Source organism: Ursus arctos, unplaced genomic scaffold, assembly GCF_023065955.2.
Source record: "Ursus arctos isolate Adak ecotype North America unplaced genomic scaffold, UrsArc2.0 scaffold_8, whole genome shotgun sequence".
Taxonomy (NCBI): Eukaryota; Metazoa; Chordata; class Mammalia; order Carnivora; family Ursidae; genus Ursus; species Ursus arctos.
The window spans coordinates 47777807-47796953 of record NW_026623100.1 but is presented as its reverse complement, the minus strand read 5'-3'; the positions used below and the strand labels follow the sequence as shown (position 1 = coordinate 47796953).

The 19147-nt window shown below is 42.4% G+C and overlaps 1 protein-coding gene and 1 non-coding gene across 3 annotated transcripts in view; both read right to left on the bottom strand.

Moving 5' to 3' along the window:
* The window catches only part of PTCD3 (pentatricopeptide repeat domain 3), a 30673-nt gene that overhangs the window by 1454 nt on the left and 10072 nt on the right, over window positions 1-19147 (bottom strand). The window contains exons 5-24 of one of the 2 annotated variants that reach the window (XR_006411875.3): window positions 18590-18658; window positions 18076-18180; window positions 16392-16515; window positions 14472-14587; window positions 13224-13291; window positions 11988-12075; window positions 11529-11589; window positions 10971-11056; window positions 10122-10266; window positions 9393-9443; window positions 7211-7300; window positions 6876-6904; window positions 6053-6159; window positions 5043-5121; window positions 4867-4957; window positions 3942-4027; window positions 3320-3468; window positions 1937-1978; window positions 1174-1332; window positions 501-1029 (exon numbers count right to left, since the gene is read on the bottom strand). Coding sequence is in view for 1 of the 2 variants with exons in the window: in XM_026481408.4 (XP_026337193.2) it covers window positions 951-1029; window positions 1174-1332; window positions 1937-1978; window positions 3320-3468; window positions 3942-4027; window positions 4867-4957; window positions 5043-5121; window positions 6053-6159; window positions 6876-6904; window positions 7211-7300; window positions 9393-9443; window positions 10122-10266; window positions 10971-11056; window positions 11529-11589; window positions 11988-12075; window positions 13224-13291; window positions 14472-14587; window positions 16392-16515; window positions 18076-18180; window positions 18590-18658 (1824 nt within the window). In the remaining variant the exon portion in view is untranslated. Of the gene's footprint in view, window positions 1-57; window positions 1030-1173; window positions 1333-1936; window positions 1979-3319; window positions 3469-3941; window positions 4028-4866; window positions 4958-5042; window positions 5122-6052; window positions 6160-6875; window positions 6905-7210; window positions 7301-9392; window positions 9444-10121; window positions 10267-10970; window positions 11057-11528; window positions 11590-11987; window positions 12076-13223; window positions 13292-14471; window positions 14588-16391; window positions 16516-18075; window positions 18181-18589; window positions 18659-19147 lie in introns of those variants that run through there. The other variant, XM_026481408.4, reaches the window with a different exon arrangement.
* On the bottom strand, window positions 2381-2516 carry LOC113247567 (small nucleolar RNA SNORD94). The gene has a single exon (XR_003313302.1). It is a non-coding gene; the product is annotated as a small nucleolar RNA SNORD94 (small nucleolar RNA).

The following is a 19147-nucleotide window of genomic DNA, read 5'->3' as shown; positions in this document are numbered from 1 at the left end:
GGTTGCTGTTCGCTTTCAGTCTGATTTCAGTGAAGAGAAACGCCAGACGTAGTTGTATGCGTTCTTGGTTAGCAGCCCTCTCTTTATTTTTTTATATTTTAGATTTTATGTGACTGAGAGTGAGTGAGCGAGCGCACAGGCAGGGGGAGGAGCAGAGGGAGAAGCAGACTCCCGCTGAGCAGGGAGCCGGATGCGGGGGTCCTGAGCCAAAGGCAATGCTTAACTGGAGCCACCCAGGCGCCCAGCAGCCCTCACCTGAGACCACTCTCCGCAGAGCGCAGCTAACGTGCTGGCGCGCAAAGGGGAAGCAAGGAAGGCAAAGCACTTCTGTGCAAGTCCCAGGGCTGGGGGCGGGGGGGACAAAGGCTGGGTAAAGTAATGGAAATGCGTACAAATGCACATTAACTATAGTGTTTGTTTATAGCTTTCATTTTCCCATACGTGCAACCTAAACCCTGTGCCCCTTAGAGATGATTAAACGACAATGGCAAATTTCTCACCTCTAAAATATCCCTGAAGTTGGGCTACTGATCTAGTATCAATAGAGATATGTACGCAAACCTCCTTTAGCCACCTTCTTGAAGACTGAGGAAGCAACAGCAGCACAGCATCAGCCAATGAAGGTCAAGTCCACGACGGGGGAAGGGCAAACCACACTGGACAGCAGTGTGAAGTCGGTCAAACACTGCAGGTACGCAGAGCTTTGCTGAAACCAGCTGTGTCCCCACAATCCGTGTCCAAGAAAATGAAATGCTTCTGTTTAAATGGTCAACCCTGAATGGGTGGCTTAGGAAGTATCAAATTAGGAATTTAAATAATGTTGTATCTATTTTTCTTCGAAGTTCAAGTCTGAATTCTCGTTTTCTTCACAATATGGCTGAACAGAGAGGTCAGTTCTCAAGTGTAATTACAGCAGCTGTGCTAGGCCACAGCTGCTGATTCACCCACTTTTATTTGCCTTCATTGATGTCACTGTCGCTGTCAGTGTCGCTATCACTCGTCAATGAAGTTAGATTTCCCAGGGCTTCCCTGTAAGGAAAATAAACTGGAGGGTTACACTACATTTCAGGCGTGGAGGGGACTCTAGCTGCAGGCAGAAAGCTATAAACATTGAATGGGTAGATGGACAAATGGTCTGCTCCATTTTTATCACTTTATCAATGCAGGACTCACTTTTGTTCCTGGTTGATTGCAAAGTCAGCCATCACTCTCTGGGTGAGGCCTTCACAAATAGGCAAGCTGAAGGCACTCGCCAGCTTCACTATCTCAATGGCCTGGGCAGGGCTGTTGGATGCTTTTGCACTGTCCATAAATTCATTCAGCAACTCATTTCTGTAAAAGAAAGGCAAAACGTCAACATTCCCCAAACTAAAGCCCTAAACCCCCTCAAAGATTTATATGTGAAGTAAAATCTACCATTCTATAAAGCTGAGTCATGAAATCCTCAACAGTAGCTTTGGAGGTAAAGTCACATGAAGACTAACTTTATTATTTTTTTTAAGATTTTAAAAAATTAATTCATCAGAGAGAGCTAGGAACACGAGTGGGGGCATGGGCAGAGGGAAAAGCATATTTCCTGCTGAGGAGGGGCCTCAGCGTCCCGGGACAATGATCTGAGCTGAAGGCAGACACTTAACCAACTGAGCCACCCAGGCGCCCCCAGGAAGATCCAAAGAGATAACGAACACCGGTTCAGTATGCCTTCATTAAGGATCTGCTCAGTGTATCCCCAGGGTGTTGCAATCAATAGGCACAGATTTGAAACAGTGCTTGCTTCAGGATGCCCTAGCTGAGGGAAGCAACTGTCCGCTGGCTTGAGCAGAAGGGTGCTCAATCACTGGGACTGAGGTATGTGAAGAAATTCCAGTCACCCCATGGTAAGAGTTAAGACCATGCAGCTAATTCCGAGATGCACCCAGGGAGGCCTTCAACTTACCCAGGGATCTTATTATGCTTCTTGAAAAGCCCCAGCATTTTCCTGTTCACAAGATGAGATACGAGAAAGATTACGAATACAAATAGCACAGAAGGTGAGCAGATGATCGTAGCTATTCTCCCACTGCAAGTCTGAAGACACCTACTGTGTGAGCTCCACTGGCTCCCAGGCCTGCTGACATCTAAATCACCTCGGGCGCTTCAACTCCCTCCTCCCAAACGTCACATTCGTGCATTTCAAGTTTCACAGGCAAGTCTGATTTGTTGCCAGTGTTGAGAATTACTGGGGGTATATCCTCTTCTAGAGGATCCCTTCAGTCCTCCCAGGGACGGAATACACCCTGTGGGCAGCTGAAAGAGAAGGATGCTACTAACAGTGTGTGATCTCTTTCCTCTCTTACAATCCCAGGACGAGATCAGTGTCCTAGAATTAGGTTGGGAAGAACAGGCTCAGATTAAGGCATCGGTCTCATGTAAGTGCTCACCAGCATCCTGCCACACGCAAGACAAGGCGAAACACATACACTCAGCTCCCACGATTCAGCTGAGGTCCGTACCCCTGCGCCAATCATCACAGCCTGTTTCATAACAAGTGTGTGTCAACCTGAGTTAACAAATTTGAGCGCCAAAGGTTGGTCACCAGCAGTGTAGGTCGTGGGTGTGATTCACACTAAGACCAGTGTAGGCAGCAAAGCCTTCATTCACCAGCTTTTCCTGAAGACAGTGAACAGCCACATTTTGGGATGACAACCCTACGTTCAAATTAAGTTACTTTCTTGTGTTGAAAAAAGCCATATACAAATACCCAACTTTCTGAACAAAATACAGCAAAACCACCTAACAAGGATGACTACTACAAAGTATTCTTTTGTTGACTTTTCTGCTTTTGGAGAAAAGAATGCATGTATGTCTCCATTCATAAACACGAAGAATTATAATGTATGTGAATGAAGTACTGAAGAAATCACCTAACTGGTATACAGTGACACAAACCAAAGATGGTTGTGTGTGTAAATGTCAGTTTCTAGAAGTCCAAGTGCACAAGTGAAATACTTGGATAAGCCAAATGCCCAAAACATTTTCAAAAATAAGACTCTTTGATCATTCTATTTATGTGGACAGACGAGTGACTGCTTGCCCACGGAAACAGAAAATAGACGAGAAACAGTAATAATTAGCCCATTAAACCATGTCCTCTCTTAAATACTATGTATATACTATACTGGTCTTCCTAAAGTTTCCTTTTCAGTCGGTATTTGCAGTCCCAGAGAAAACCCATTTTTCTGATTACACATCATACAAATTAGAAAACTAGTGACCAGGGAAAATGTTCTGCGATCCAAGTAGAAATGCCTCTAATTTACACTTGTGGTTTTGTACTCACCAGGCTTCCTGGGTTCTCCCAGCCCTTAAAAAGAGGACAGCTACGTAGTTCAGAGAGTTGGCTGGCCACTCAGGAGCAGTCTGTCTGCCATCCTGGCTCTCGTAAGTGGATTTGATGTCTGCAGCACAGTCAGCAAAGGCCACCTGAAGCTGAGAGGCTCGGAGAGTCAGCAGAGCTGCCTCGCTGGTTTTAGGAGAACCTAAGTTCAGGAGACTCCACAGAAGCACTGACATGCTTGAGCTACACGCTGTACCATTTAAGCCCATCACGTGTAGTACACAAGCAAAAAGGAGAGAAGAACGTGCCCTGCCTACGCCGGGGCAAACAAATTGCAAGCTGGCCACATCTGGGTTTTCTTTTTAGATGGTAATTTTTTCAAAAAGCTACTACTGTCAAGACAGAAACAAACAGGAATGAAAGTGACTTTAGAAATGGGATTCTGCTAATGGCCGGGTAAGTTTAGATGTAGAATTTAAATCTGAGTTTAGGTGGCAGAATTCTCCATGTTTCCCTAGATGAAACCAAGGAAATTACCCTTACGGGGTCCACAATGTTAGAGAATACACTGGTTAGTATACATCTAATCACTGTAATGCAACTTGAATTTTGGATACAACCCTACCTCTGGTGAGTGCTTATCCCTTGCCATGAGCATCAGAATCTCTTCCTTCAGGACATTGTGAAAAGTGTGACCATATTCTTTACTGTCTTGAAACAGAAAAAGAACATAGTGAGAGGTGATCACTGTCATGTAAAACCAAAACTCTCTGGCTGACCTTCATCCACCATCACCGTTCCTGGTGGGTGAGAGTCCGCTGCTGACACGGTTTATTCCAGGACTCCAGGAAACCAGCAGGATAACCCAGGTAAGAAGGGATGAAGGAGCGGAGCACGTGCACTACTCTCGAGCAGCTACCGGCTCCGTGTGGCCCGACACCGTTTCATAGCGCTTGGTAACTGTCAACAATCTTTTATGTAACAATCACTAGAGCGATCTTGTAAAATAGGTCAGGGCTATCCTCCCAGTGTTCAGACATGGAAACCTGAAGCTGACAGAAACTCAAGCTGCGATCAGTCACCTGGTACAAGAGACACAGCATCTTCTGCAGCCAGATTACACGGAAACCCACGATCATGCCTATTTCTTAGAAACATCAGCATCACTGCCTGGTTAACAACTGAGTCGCAAGGGCCACGGAATGATATGGAGGAACACCAAAGGCTTTGTGGGTGGAGACCTGAATTTTGATTTAGGGTGTGCCACGTAATTAGCACTGATCTTCCCTTTGTCATGTCACACAACAAATGCACAAAACTCTACCTTTTCCTGTCACAAAGAAACTTACTTAGGTCACTTTCAATGCATTTTTACTCATGCAATCCAATATGCAATGTGAGCCAGCAACCATGAAGCAGACCCTAACATATTCAATTTAGTGAAAACTGGAAATTTCCATCCCTAAAAATGTTAACACGTTTGTTAATCAAAGTGTAGGACAATGAAGTGATGAAGTGAGATGGGCCTGAACATACAAGCTGAAACCAACCTTTCCATATTTGAGGAATCACTTCTAGCCGGTTAGCCACATCCAATGCTTGGAGAAGGTCTATCAAAGTTTGGGAACGGGGAAAGAATACCTGATTATGAGAAATACAAATATATTTTTAAAGCATTAGCAGATACACCACGAGCACATCTACGATAAGTTATGAATCATCTTACTGAAGGTATCAGGTCCTTGTACCACTTCAAGGTGACATCGATTTGTTCCATTAGACAAACCAAACTGAAGAACTTGGAACTGTAACGAAGAGAAAAGGTAGGTTCAGTCTCAGATCCCTAACAAATGAATGATTAAATGACAGCACGGCTATATGATGATATGTTACACAGAATTCAAAATCAATTTATAAGTTACAAACAATGTCAAGTTACACGGGCCAATGCTCGACCTAGGAGGTGCGAACTGTGCTCTCCGGACTTCCCAAGTAATACCCTCTCATCCACAACCGGCCGTTCACGACTGCCGCCTCCGTGCGCTCAGCTCGTGGGGAGCGGACAGTGACTACCACATTCATTTTAAAAGCATGCAATGGGAAGCAAGGATATGGACACGCAAGACAACTGTCACATGCCTATTTGCCTATTAACAGGCTGTCTCCTTAACTACTTTTTTATCTACCTCAAATCAAACTCATTTAAGGAGTCTCTTTACGCTTCATCTCTGTATCTTCAATTTTAAAAACCAGAGGCTGGGGCGCTTGGGCGTCTCAGTTGGTTAAGCATCCTCCTTCGGCTCAGGTCATGATCTCGGGTTCCTGGGATCAAGCCCCGCGTCGGACTCCCTCATTTTCCCTCCCCCTCCCCCTGCTGCTCTCTCTCAAATAAAATCTTAAAAAAAAAAAAAAAAAAAAAGCTGTGTTGAAATCATCAGGGACCCACCCTACTATACATTCAAAAATATAAAATAGGGCCTAGAGGAAAAAAATAGGTAGATTCAAAGCGTTACAAAGAAAAATAGTCTAAACGATACACTTTCGACATCTCAGTCTGGCAAATCGGTTTTACCACTGCTTGAATTGCCAAGTGTTCAATTAACATGTACCATTAGTTAGGGGCATGCTGCCCGCAAACGTGACGCAGGAGGGCTACCAAGTCTCCCACTTGCAGAATTAATGGGTTGCTTAAAGAGGCTCCAAAAATGCAAAAGGATACATTTCCAACACACTTACTAATAGAAATTACGCCGATGATCTGGTCCAATGAATTTCCAGTTGTCCCCAGTGTTTAAAAGGCCATGTACTTGATAAGCAAGTTCTAGATCTCTGAGAAATGAGCACTGAAAATATGCAAGTAGTAAGCATCACTCAGATTTATCAGCCAAACAGTGGCTCATTACATTAAAAAGACAGTTACTTGTGGAAATACTCATGCTGATTTACTGGTTGATAGCAAATGAGTTGTACGATTGAGGGGGGGGGGAAGCAAACCCCAAGTTCTGTGAAATTTAAAACAAAATGATTTTGATCCTGTGATTGTACCTTCAGAAATCAATCCTATGAAAACGCTTGGTCATGATGTGCATAAAAGACAGATGGAATGCTCATTTCAGCATCACTACATTTCCCAAAAAAACCCACACCTCCATGAAGGAACACCAAAACGCACTCACAGCGGAAAAGTTAAGTAAGCTGTAGTCCACCCCCATCCCGTGAAATACGTTGTTTTTAACAAACAAAATACAGTGGAAATTGGTCTGCCTGTGTGTGTGTGTGTGAATACCTAGAGAAGGAAACCTGCAAGGATACACACTGAACTTTTGGAAAGCAATTATCCTTCGGGAATAGGATATGCTAAAAGACAATGTATACAAAAACAAAGGTCAGGGATGCTATGTAAATTAGAATAAAGATTAAGAGAAAAAAAGAAAATTTGGACCAAAGACATAAAAGAGAAAGTGGAAGAATCAGGGGAGCCCACCCCCCACCCCAGTTATAAATGAATTTAAGTGGATAAAAAGAAAAAGACAAAAGTTAAACAAGAAATAGTACTTACAGCTTTCATGGCTGACTGAAAAAACATATCTGAAAATCAAAGTTCACAAAGTCTTTGGTTATAATGGATAAAATATATTTTCAAATGAGCAGCATTAATAAAAATCCCAGCAATAAAACTGTTAAGGTTTTATTATTAACTCTAAGTTATTCCTAAAGGAATAAAAACTCTAGGAGAGGAAACACAGCAACGTGCCACACATATTTGGGCTTCTTCAGAATAATCACCCATAAGGCAAGTAAGCTAAATTAAACCCTGTCCTATCATAAGGCCTCTAATAACTGGCAATCAGGAAAGCAGGCTCTTTGTTTCACACAAGCAATTTCTATGCATACCGTCATCTGGGTCCTTTGGGGAAAACTTCTGTCCTGTTAATTCGTTCATAATATCATAGATGATGAGGGATGATCCTTTTGAAGGGTTTTCTGCAGAACGAAAAAGCAATCAGGCTTTATAAGGAGTCTCCTTTTGTACCCCCACCAACCACACATCACACAGTTCAAGGGGCCACACGTCCCCGTCCACCTGCGGTGGACTGCCCGGCATACAGCCAGCGGAGCGCACGCCCGCTGAAAGAGCAGATGCACGCCACAGACGGCAACTCTCCATATGACCTGGGACAGTTCCAGCCCTTTGTCTACGTGCTCCCAGCACACTTTCCCTTCCTTCTGAGTCTTGTCTCAAGCTTGACTTTCACCAAAGTGGGAGATACACACCTCACCAAATCTGCATACTTAGAAAAACATTTTTTCCCCCAGTAATCATTTATGTTACGTATAATCAGGATGAAAAGGCCAAGAAAAAGAAAACTGTAGAATTAACGGATATAGGCAATCTTCTTAAAATCATGTGAGCTGAGCACTAGTAGGTATGAACTGCACCTACACAACCCCCAACACATCACCTTATTCATACAAATCTATTCCCTACCTTATCTGCACACAAGCGATAATGCAGTTTTAATGACAGTACAGATGTATTTCTATAATTTCCTCAAGCACGTTTCCATTTGCTGGCATTTCTAATCACTTTATTAGTTACATAATAATTTATAAGTAAGTATAAATTCCTTTTTTTAGGCTTTCTCCTCTGAGTAAATACCTAGAAGTCGTTACTGCAGGGAGCCAGTTCACATGCACGTAAGGCAACGGGCACTCCTCCTCTGAGCCTGTCCCCACGTTCCCAAGCGTTACTTAGGAAGCAGGACCACAGACCGGTCTGGAACTGAACCAAAGTGACGTGTGACGGACGGTAGAGAGAAATGCAACAGGCTTTGGGATCAGAAACACTAGTTTCACTATAATGTCATCAAGGTTGAGTAAAATTTTAGAAGATACAATTATTGTGGAAACTGTTTACCTGTTTCCAAGAAAAAGTCTGTAACCTCTCCCCCCCCCAAAATAAAAATCTTCCCCATAGGTGAGGCTATGGATTTTGTAAAATCAGCCCACCAAAACAGAGATAATCAAGTTCTTCTCTGTTTTATATGTATAAAGTCTACCACAGGAGAGAAGAACTAGAGCAGTCATTTCTGAACCCAGGGGTTCTTTCTCAAGTTGGGGTAAATGGGTAAGAACTGACAGACTAGGAGTGCCTACTGTGTGCCTTCCAAGCATGAGACAAGACCGTGGGCACGGTTCATTTAATCATTACAGCCCTACGGTATGAAATCAGGTAAGGTAGCCAGTCCCTTTTGGCACAGCTGGTAAATGACAGAGGTGAAATTTCAACTCGGGTGTGCCCTGCTCCAAAGTCCGTCCAACAGAGCACAGCTCCTACAGGGAACTGCTGACCTAAAGCAGGTGACAAACGGAGCCAAAAGGTTCTCCTACAAGGCTTCAAAATAAGGTTAAGGTTACTGTGGAGCAGCACTGTCCAACAGCTGCCTGCACAAATGGCAACGTTCCATCGCTGCACCACTGAATACAGCAGCCAGCAGCCACATTTGGCTAACTAGCATGAACGCAAGGAATGAATTTGAAATATCATTTAAATTTTAATTAAAAGGCATGTGTGGCTAATGGCTATTTTACTGGAAAGCACAGCTCTGGAGAGGCAAAAGAACTCCAGACTAACATTATCTTCTGACCATTTGTTTGTTTTTAAAGATTTCATTTATTTATATGAGAGAGCGAGCGAGCGCGCACACACACGAGCACCAACAGTGGGGAGGACAGAGGGAGAAGCAGACTCCTTGCTGAGCAGGGAGCTCGATGTGGGACTCGATCCCAGGATCCTGATATCATGACCTGAGCTGAAGGAAGACGCTTAACTGACTGAGCCACCCAGATGCCCCACCTTCTGACCGTTTGTAAACTGTACCCAACACTGTTAGTACATTTAATGGCCCTGTCCCCTCCAGGGGGAGTAACTTTCTGCTCAGGCTATAGGATGATGTTAATTTGTGTTCTCTATTCCTAAATTGTATGCAGTGAAAGAAGCCTATAACAATTACCACATAAACATACAGGAATGAGTTGGCTTTCTATAAAAATTAATACAGAATGTTATACATACCATGGTGATAAAACAGCTGAATAATATAGTGGTATGTTGCAAGCGAGGGTTCTAAATAACCAAATTGACAGAAAAAAATAAGTCAAACACAGCTGTCCAAAATTACAGTTTACTGACACACACTGAACTAAAGACACACTGACCTCGGTATTTAAGTAAAAGAAGATACATTTCTATTCCTCTGAACAAAGACCTTTCCTAGCTCATTTTAATTAATGTTAAGTGGAAAGGTATCGAACAATCACTTTTAGAAAGCCCTGACATGTGACTACTAAATATTATAGCTACTGTACTTGTACTTCGATTCTTCATTCAAGAACACGAACGCACACTGAAGTGAACGGAGTCCCACACAACCTTCAATAGTTACTGGAAACTATACAACACAGTAGCGCATTTAGGTTCAAATACCTAATTATGCAAGAAAATGTCATAGGATTTAACACTATTTAACTCTCAAGCGAACAGTTCTCCCCAAAATGAAAATCCACAGAAAAGTACCGAAAATATTAAAAGAACACTGTAATTTGCTATAAAAAGCATGAAGATAAAGGAGATCCCACCATTACTAAATACCTGTAATTCAGTGTGCCAAATGGCGGAATCCAAATTCTCAATATGTCATGTAAACAGCAAAAAGAGTTGACCATCTCTTGTTCACTTGTCTGGATCTAAGACTTCCGGTCAGCACCATCTCAGCCTCCAGGGAGGAAAACGACACACACTCACCTATTCTGATGGCTTTCATTTCACGGAACGTCTGTAAGGCTGGCAATCTTCCAAATGTGTGAAATCTCTGGAGACATTTCAGGATGGTATTAAATGTCTGTAGGTTTGGTTTCACCTTCTGGGCAGCCATTTGTTTCAGCAGCTCCTAGTTGAGTCAAAAGCAGTTAAGTCTTGTTTACGCCCGGGGAGGTAATTTGTCCAATTAACTAATATTACACACTAAAAAAGAATCTGGCGCTCTGGCTAAGTCTGAAGTTAATAAACATATCCCTAACTTAAGAATTCTCTATTAGCAGGTCCAGTGACTTTGCCTTTTAGAGAAGTCACCCCTTTCAGTCACCCCACCTCATTTCATCAAGGTGTCCAACTGTCTTCATGCCGCCTAGTAAAGCAAAAGAACAGACTAGAATGACCTGGAGTGTTTTCCTTTAAAATGAGCAGTATGGTATAAAGACACATGAACTGTATGATGTAAAAATGTAAAAACATTTCTATTCCTAAGTTATTTCAATCCAGTGAACATAATTTTTTCAAACTTACCTGATAAAACTGTTTTAGTAAATACATACTATTTTTTGTAATAAAATAACTATAAATGAGAAATAAAGCAACCAAGGTCTTTCTGAATTCTAGCCATAGACTCTGGGTCAAGTAACTTTTTCTTCTCACACATCAGACACAGCTGTTTAAACTGCAGGGTTGCTGGGAGGGTGTAAATACAGAACCGCGAGTGCCCAGTGTTTTAGTACCTGCCACGAAAATGCTCAGTAACTGCTGTCTCTATGCCCTTTGTTTCTAGGAAAAGGTATTTTAGGCCCATTAGGAAACAAAATGAGGGTTCCTCCTTACCAGTATATTATTCCACTTGTCCTCCAATTTTTCACTCACACTCAATGCTGTTGCTTCAATCAATGCATTGAAGGTGTACACATCAGCTGTAAAAACGAAAATCTGGGTTAAAGTTTAACCCCTAAATGGCTCTGTTTAAGGCAGAGCAGTAATGCACGTGTGGCTCCTAGCTCATTACCATGTGCCCACAAAACCAGACACTCCCCGCTCTGGATCTCTCCTCCTGCTTCTACCACCAATACCACATGAAAAGATGAAAACTGAGCTCCTAATTGAGGCTAGATCCAAATATTTTGCAGATTCAAAGATGTTACAGACTTTTTTTTTTTTTTAAAGGTTTAGTTATTTGTTATTTGTCAGAGAGGGAGAGAGAGCACGAGCCGAGGGAGTGGCAGGCAGAGGGAAAAGCAAGCTCCTCGCTGAGCAGGGAGCCCAATCCCAGGACCCTGGGCTCATGACCAAGCAGAAGGCAGATGCTTAACCAACTGAGCCACCCAGGCGTCCCAGATGTTACAGATTTTTAAGGGAAGAAAAGGAATTCTCCACAAACACACTTACCATGGAGTCTGTTGTTTAATAATTCAGTGTATAAGTTTAATGCCCGCGCAGGAGCTCGGTGCTAGGAGAGAGAAAGCATAAACATTACGCATCTTCTAACATGCTGACTTAAGAAATATTTGCCCATCAACTGTTTTAGGGTTTGGGAATACAGTAGTAAACAAAACAGACAAGGTCCTGGTTCTCATGAAGTTTATACTCCACTGCTGTGGAAATTTTGCCTCCCAGGTGACATATGATAATTCCTGGATACTTCTGGTTGTCACAACTGAGAGCTGGGGAGGATATAAGTACTGACATGCAGTGGGTAGAGAACAGGGAGCTTCTAAACACTCTACAATGCACTGGGGAGCCCCAGGACGACAAATTATCAGGCCCAACTGTCAATAATTCTGAGGGTGAAAAATCCTGATTTAGTGGAAATTAAATAATAAAAATGTAAAAATAAATAAATGTTACCTTCACCATTCCTCGGATCATTGTGCAGTAGGAGTGTGAATTTTTCTCTGGCATTAGAGCAAAGATTCTCTCAGCATTGTTTTTTGTCCTAGACACAGAAGAATAAATGAACCAGGGGAAACAGGAAAAACCAATAGCTACCATAATCTACTGAGAGTTCAGAATGTTCCAAGCACTGTGCCAAGCACTTCATACAATTCTTACCACGCAGGCAGAGAGCGAGACACGGTTATCATTTTGAAAAGCAGGAAAACTGAGGCTCGAAAACCTCTAGTGGTCTGCAGCTTGGCGGTGAATGATGGAATCAGGACTGAACATTTTTACAAAAAATACACACTCACAGGACTAAACAAAAGCAGTGTACACAGGGTACACAGTGACGTTTCCCCACCCCCTCTCAACCATATACAACTCCCCAGAGGCCACCACTGACAAGGAGTTTCTCTGGAATCTCTCTCTCATATTCTAGCATGTACGTGTCACATGCTGGTGCTGCCTCTCTGTCAACCAATAAATCAATCAACGTAACCATGTTCTACAGACTACGCTGTATCTTGCTTCTGCCTCTTACAAAGAGGTCTCGGAAATTAGAACCAGGATTTGAGCCAGGATGGTATGCCAAAGTCCATGCTTTTAACCACTATGCGAAATTACTAAAATCTAAAGAAATTTAATGTTTGATTCTATTTATCACTTCAAAAAAGACTTCAGATATTAATGGTAGCTTTCCTTCTCCAGATGTCCACGTGAAATATCTCTTACTTACTAGACATTTCTATTCCATAACTTAAATTCTCAAATGCTGGTTAAACGTTACTCCCCCTTTGCTGGAAACGCTGAGTTTTTCTGTTTGCTGGCCAGTAGCCTTAATTTAGAACTACATTCCAGGTATGTGTATTCTTACGTGAACAAAAATACCCAATCTTTCAGAACGGGAGGCACAGATTGCAGAGCGGAGCACTGATCAAACTACCCAAGGAACCAACACTACATGAAGGTGACATGAAGTGAAATGGGGGGAGTGAAATGTCAACCCTGTACTGCTGGTTGGAAGTAAAAATCTTACGGAATGAGCTCTAAATGCACGTGAATACTAATGGTCACATTTGCATTGTACGCTGAAAACGAATTCTATTTTAGAAAACTTCAAGAGCACATCTTCTTGAGGGCGTGATGGGGAACATGCCATGCCCCATAAAAAACCACACTGCAAGGTTCTAATGACGTCTCGCATACCTCCACGTGACTCCAAACTGATGATCAGCCTTCTCAGATTTCTTATTATTTTCCTCTGCGGCCTCCTCCTGAAATGAACCGTCAACAGAAATAAAACAAAAGGTAACGATGCAATGCATTCTCCCTACTTAGAATACTTAAAATCAGAAAAGCAAAGGAAACTGTGGAAAAGTAAAATACAGATCCAACAGAAGCTGAAGAAAAAACCCAGTGAATGTTCATTTAAAAACCTGATAATTTCTTCAGCATAAATCAGCTCCCTTAGAGATGAAAAGTAAAGCTAGCCCTTAAAACGGGAACTGACAGCCTGGAGACAGACGAAGCCAGTACCTTGCACAGCCTCGCCCAGAGAGAAGAACTGGAAATCCAAACACAGCCTGGCTTGAGCCAGCTCTATCCGGCTCAATTGATCCACACAGAAATAACATACATGCCTACACGTTTTAAAAGACTTAATTACCCTGTATGTAAATAATCCATATTTAGTGGAGGAAAATTAGACATAAATGGAAGGAAAAGCACTTAATTTTTCATTTTCCCTCATGCATATGAAAATATTTTATAAAAATGAAATACTATTGTCAAGCCTATCTTCTCACTTATCAATATATGCTGCATTTTTTCACAGCCAAACAGACCTACACTAGTGCACTCCATCGCCACGTTACCATAATCCAATCGCACGCCACTGGATATCCAGTTTTCCACATTTTGTAACTACACGTATGAATATTATGAAAATGATGTATATAATTTTTGTTCACATGACCCAAAGATGTCCTTGGGATCTTTTTCTAGAAGTAAAACTCTTGGGTTGAGAATTTAAGATAGGACTCCCTCTCTATAGGCCTTGGCACAATACTGCTCTACACCCCCGGCACAGTGTGCTCACTCCCCTTACCACATTACATATGCATTTTTGGGGGGCTGCGGCCAGGGAGCCTTTCCCTGTTCTTTGCGCATCATATGGTCACTGTAAGTAACAAGAGAGGAGTTTGCCTAGACGTTTCTGGTCAAAGCTTTGCCTGCATGGGGTAGGCAAGGTCAAAATATTTTTAGGAAGGGAACCAGAATTAAAATAATTGTTTAAATTTTTCTTCCTCCACACCAGTTTTTATCAAAGCTACTATATCACATCACATCTCAGAACAAATCTCTACTCTCCTAACATATGGCATGAGAACCTGCCTTACTTTGAAATATTACTATCAAAAGAAATTTAAAAAAATCACTGCCAAAACCCATTACCAACTCTTCAGATTTTTCACTTTGCTGAAAATGATAATCGGTTGAGGGCTCCTTGTCACCATAATAGCACAACAAATCCAAGAGGCTATTACTTGTTTCCAAAGATATAGCGGTTCCTGTGGGTAGAGAAAAAAAGGGAAAGAAACACTGAAACAATAAAGAGCAGAAGCTCACTGGGTTAAAATTCTTCCCTTTTTCTCTAAGCTGTGGCTTTTGGCTACATATGTAGAATCATCCGTCATTCTAAGGGTGGATGGGTGTGCACTCCACAGCACCTTCTGCACCTGGAGAGATGCAGACAGGGACACAACCCCTAATAACCTTGGGGTCTGACAGGAGGGACGACAGCACAAGACAACACCGGACCCTGTGCTTAGTTTATATACTCATGTCCCCAGAGAAGCAATCTCATGGTTTTAACTATCGCCTGTAAACTGAACACTCAGCAAAGTACTGCCACTTAGTTCCCGTGGCCTGGTTCCATCTTTACAAATGCAAGCATAACTATTCTGCCTGGATACGGGCCCTCACTGGAATACCTGCCTAAAATACTAGCATAAATGTCTAATCATAGCGGCTTTAAAAAAGTGAAACTCAAATACATCATGTTCCCATCTCGACGCCAGGAAAAAAAGAGAACAGGAAGTATGAGATACAAGCATTTTTTCTAAAGGAAATATACTGATAAAAAAATGCCAACTGGGAAATTTAAAAGCTCAGAAAAGAGCAGAGCGGAGAGAAGAGGCTATAGGGGGTAACTGGACTGGATCTTACTCTCTCAGAACTGTGTATCCCTGGAAACTTAATAACCAGTTTCCTTTATAAAATGATTGCAAGTCACACCAACTCCTAAAGTGTTACAGAATTAAGTACGTGAGATGCCAAGCAAAGTGTCTGGTACTTATTAGCGGCTTGACAGTAAAACTCCCTCTACTCCCCCCATGGCATATTGGCTTGTTCTATTACTCTGAGCTGTGGGTCTGACACACGGTCTTTAGAAACGGTTACTGAATGTCTGCATGTGCCTACAGCACACAGTGTATGGAACTGGAGGAAGACAGCTCTGAGCACTAAGTACCTGAAGGCAGACTTACCATTTACCATACTCAACAGAGGGAAAAGCCTTCCTAAATTACAAGCTGCACCAGCAATTCATCTGTATATCCAATGCCACAGCAGACTACACAGAATTCTCAAATCAAACACAGCTTTCTGCAAAGGTTTCCTGTGTTTGATAATGTACATGGAATGATTCAGCCCAGTTCCTATCTCTTCTTTGTTCGGTTGACTGTTATCCTAAATCACTGAACGGCATTCTGGAGTCCATTAACTTAAAATCCCGCTGCCTTTGATGTTACTAGGTACATTTTTCCCCTGGTAGATTACAAGCCATGTAATTTACATCTATACCGCCAGAGGTGCATCCGAATCAAATTCAGGGAGCCAGAGAATTTCAGAGACAGAAGTTCTGAGAAATTAAGTGATTTTTCCAAGGCCACAGAGCTAATCAGTGTCAGAGCTAGAATCAGTATTCCAGTTAGTGCTCTTTCCTTTTTAAATATACCTTTGTCTGTTTATGCCTCCAAACATATTTAAAGAGTACAAGAAATGTGAATACAGTATGTCCATGCCTAAGGTTAAAAATGGAAGCCAAGGATGAATGGCTCTATAATCTCTCTGCCCGCGGCACATCACAGCCCACCAGCACAGTAAACTAAGTTGCAACTCTATCTCACTTATCTCACTTATACTTCGAAAAGAAAGCTGAAACAGAACTTAAAGTATTATTAACTCTTAAAAATATGAACACAGCATCAAGCAGAGATCCTTATAACTTTTGCTCACAACCAGCAGGATCACGTAACCACAGCCCACTTCCGAGCCCACGTTCTGAGGGGTGCTTTAAATGAACTGAGTCACCTGCTTGTAAGAGTTGATCAAACATGTCCACGGAAGCTTTGACTTTTTTGAGCTTGATTCTTTCCCTCAAGGCTGCTTCACTTATATCTTCAATCTGAGGTTCAAAGTACTCAGGCATTAAACACTAGGAAAAGAAGATGGCTAGTTACCACCAACAGGTAAAGGGGCAATAACGGAGCAAGACTGAACTTTTATCACCAACACACCAAAATAAAACGTCACTGCCCCAATTCATGTTTCACGCACCAGGCACCACGTGTACGTCTTTGTAGGGACTATAACTTAAAAAAACAAACAAATAAAAAAAAAAAAATCAAAGAACCCCTCTGGGACCCGAAACAAGATCATTTAGCTATCTCCCAGCTCAGGGAGAATTTAAAAGCACCCAAAAATAAATAAATATTTAATTCATATCTAAAGAATCTGGTTTCCAACTAACTTCCCCAACTTCAAGTTGAACTTACTTCGTCCCCTGCCAAAACTATCCTTTGTCCTTTCTTTCCAATCTTGTTTCAAAGTGTCAGAATATACCTGGTTTGCAAAGGCAGAAACCTTTCAGCCCTGATGCTTCCTTTACTCTGTAGACATTGACCATCACCAAGCTATGTTGATTTTACCTCACTCACTAGTTCATTTCAATACTTATTGAATGCCAACCACTTTCTGCCATGCACAAAGCAAGGCACTGGAGACACAGATCAAAGTCCTTCTCTACCTTCAGGGTTCTCCCCATCTAACGGAGAGAGCAAGGAAAGAAAGAATTACGGTGCAGCGTAAATGACGAGAGCTCTGGAAGGTTTGACAGTGGTGTCTGCCAAGGAGGCAGGGACCGATGGAAGGCTTCAAGCAGCTCACAAAGGAGTAACTGCTGGTTAGAAACATCCAGGGGCGGACACAGACCATCACTGCCACTGTCCCTGCACAATCGCACTGACTTCCTGCTTTGTCACTGGGAGCTGGTGCTTGAGAAGCAGGAGGCTGTGCTTGGTTGCGTGTGTTTCAGGAAGAAAGGAGTCTGGGACATGAGTTTGAGGGTTACTATTTCCACTAACAAACCCACGAGGGCAGAGGTGCCTCTGTTCCACTGGCCACTCTAACACTAGCACCGAGCACAATGGCTAACACGCAGCGCGCACCGCGTGACACTCACGCTTCATGACTACAGGACATACAAGTAGTTGGAAATACAATTTGGAGTTCAAAGTAAAAGGCAGAAGGGTTGACACGCTCTGAAGGAAACCAAGACACTGGACTACCAAAGTAGAGGGATCTGGGCCAGATATACAAGAATGCCAAATGGAATAGAAGGGCTGCTGACGCAGGAAGACTGCAGACAGGAAAAAAACAATGACTGAGCCTGGAAACCTACAAAGACCTCAACACTCAAGGGGTGGAGAGAAAAGGTACCGAAGGAAACTGAAAAGAACAGTCATGGAGGTAAAGACCTAAGATTCTGGTGTCACAGAAGCCAAATGGGGAAAATAGGATGAAGAGCAAATACAGACAAGAGTTAAAAAAAAAAAAAAAAAAATTTACTACTGTAAGCCAAGATAACTATACCCATCAAAAGATTTCACCCAATACTGAGGACATTCAAGTGGCTACTAAAATATTAGCCATGAAAACTTGGTTTAGTTTACATTTACATCGTAATACCCGAAAAATCACAATTACCTCTCCTTACCGGTATATGAGGTTCAGCTATGTCCTTCTGAAAATATTTGGGATGTGAATTAATAATAAACTTTGCTGCATTCTCCCCAGACTTCTTTGCCAATAAAAATGAACGCTATATAAAGAAAAGGATTTAGATATAAACTGACTCAAGAGATCAAAATTATACCCTCAGTAAGCCTCCCCCGCGAAGAAGGCAACAATACGTACAAACCCAGTTAGAAGTTAAATTACACACGGTTACATAACCACCTCTGCTACTGAGCGTGACATTTTAAGTCACATCTTACATACAGCTTGGGCTACATAAAACCAGTGCACTGAAACCGAGTGGACTGCTCCAGTGTGAAAGAGCCCTAAGTATTAAATCCCAAACTCCAAATCCTTTCCATAGCCGATCTCTAAAACTGTGAAACTGTTACCTTTTCAAAGGTTTTTCCACCGAAGCTAAAATCTGTATCTGTGCTTGTACCCAAATAAGCAAGAGAAAACATAATCCTAGAAAACTACATGAAAACACTCACAGATTCCACGGAGGATGTTGGTATGAGGAAAGGATCATCCTGAAATGCGTAAGGGGCAGCTGTGGCGTCCTGTGAAGACACAGAAGTCTCTTTAGTTAGATTTTCATTAATACCTCGAGTTTTGATGAAAAACTCTGTAAGTTTTAATGACATATGTAACACATACAGAAATGTGCGTGTGTACAGTTAGAGACACAAATACCTATACCATCCTCTCAGCTCTGTAAGACTCAGTTGTCATTACACGCAAAGCAAACAATGGCTCAAACCCCCATGACTACTTAAGATTTGAGGGTGCTACCAGGACCTCCTGCTGTTTCAAATGAAAGATGCTCTGAATTAACCAGTATGGGCACCAGTGTCCTGCACTCCTTCAAAGCCTGGCCACTACCCGGCCGAGTCCCTCCTCCGAGTGGAGGATACTGTTGTGCCCTCTTGGAAGAAGCGAGCAGCAGCAGCTTCTCCTGTGTCCTGTTGGAGGGTCTACGTACTTCTTTACACTGCTCTAGGGAGAACCCTGAACAAAACTCCTCAGTACCACTCACTGAAAACCGCCCC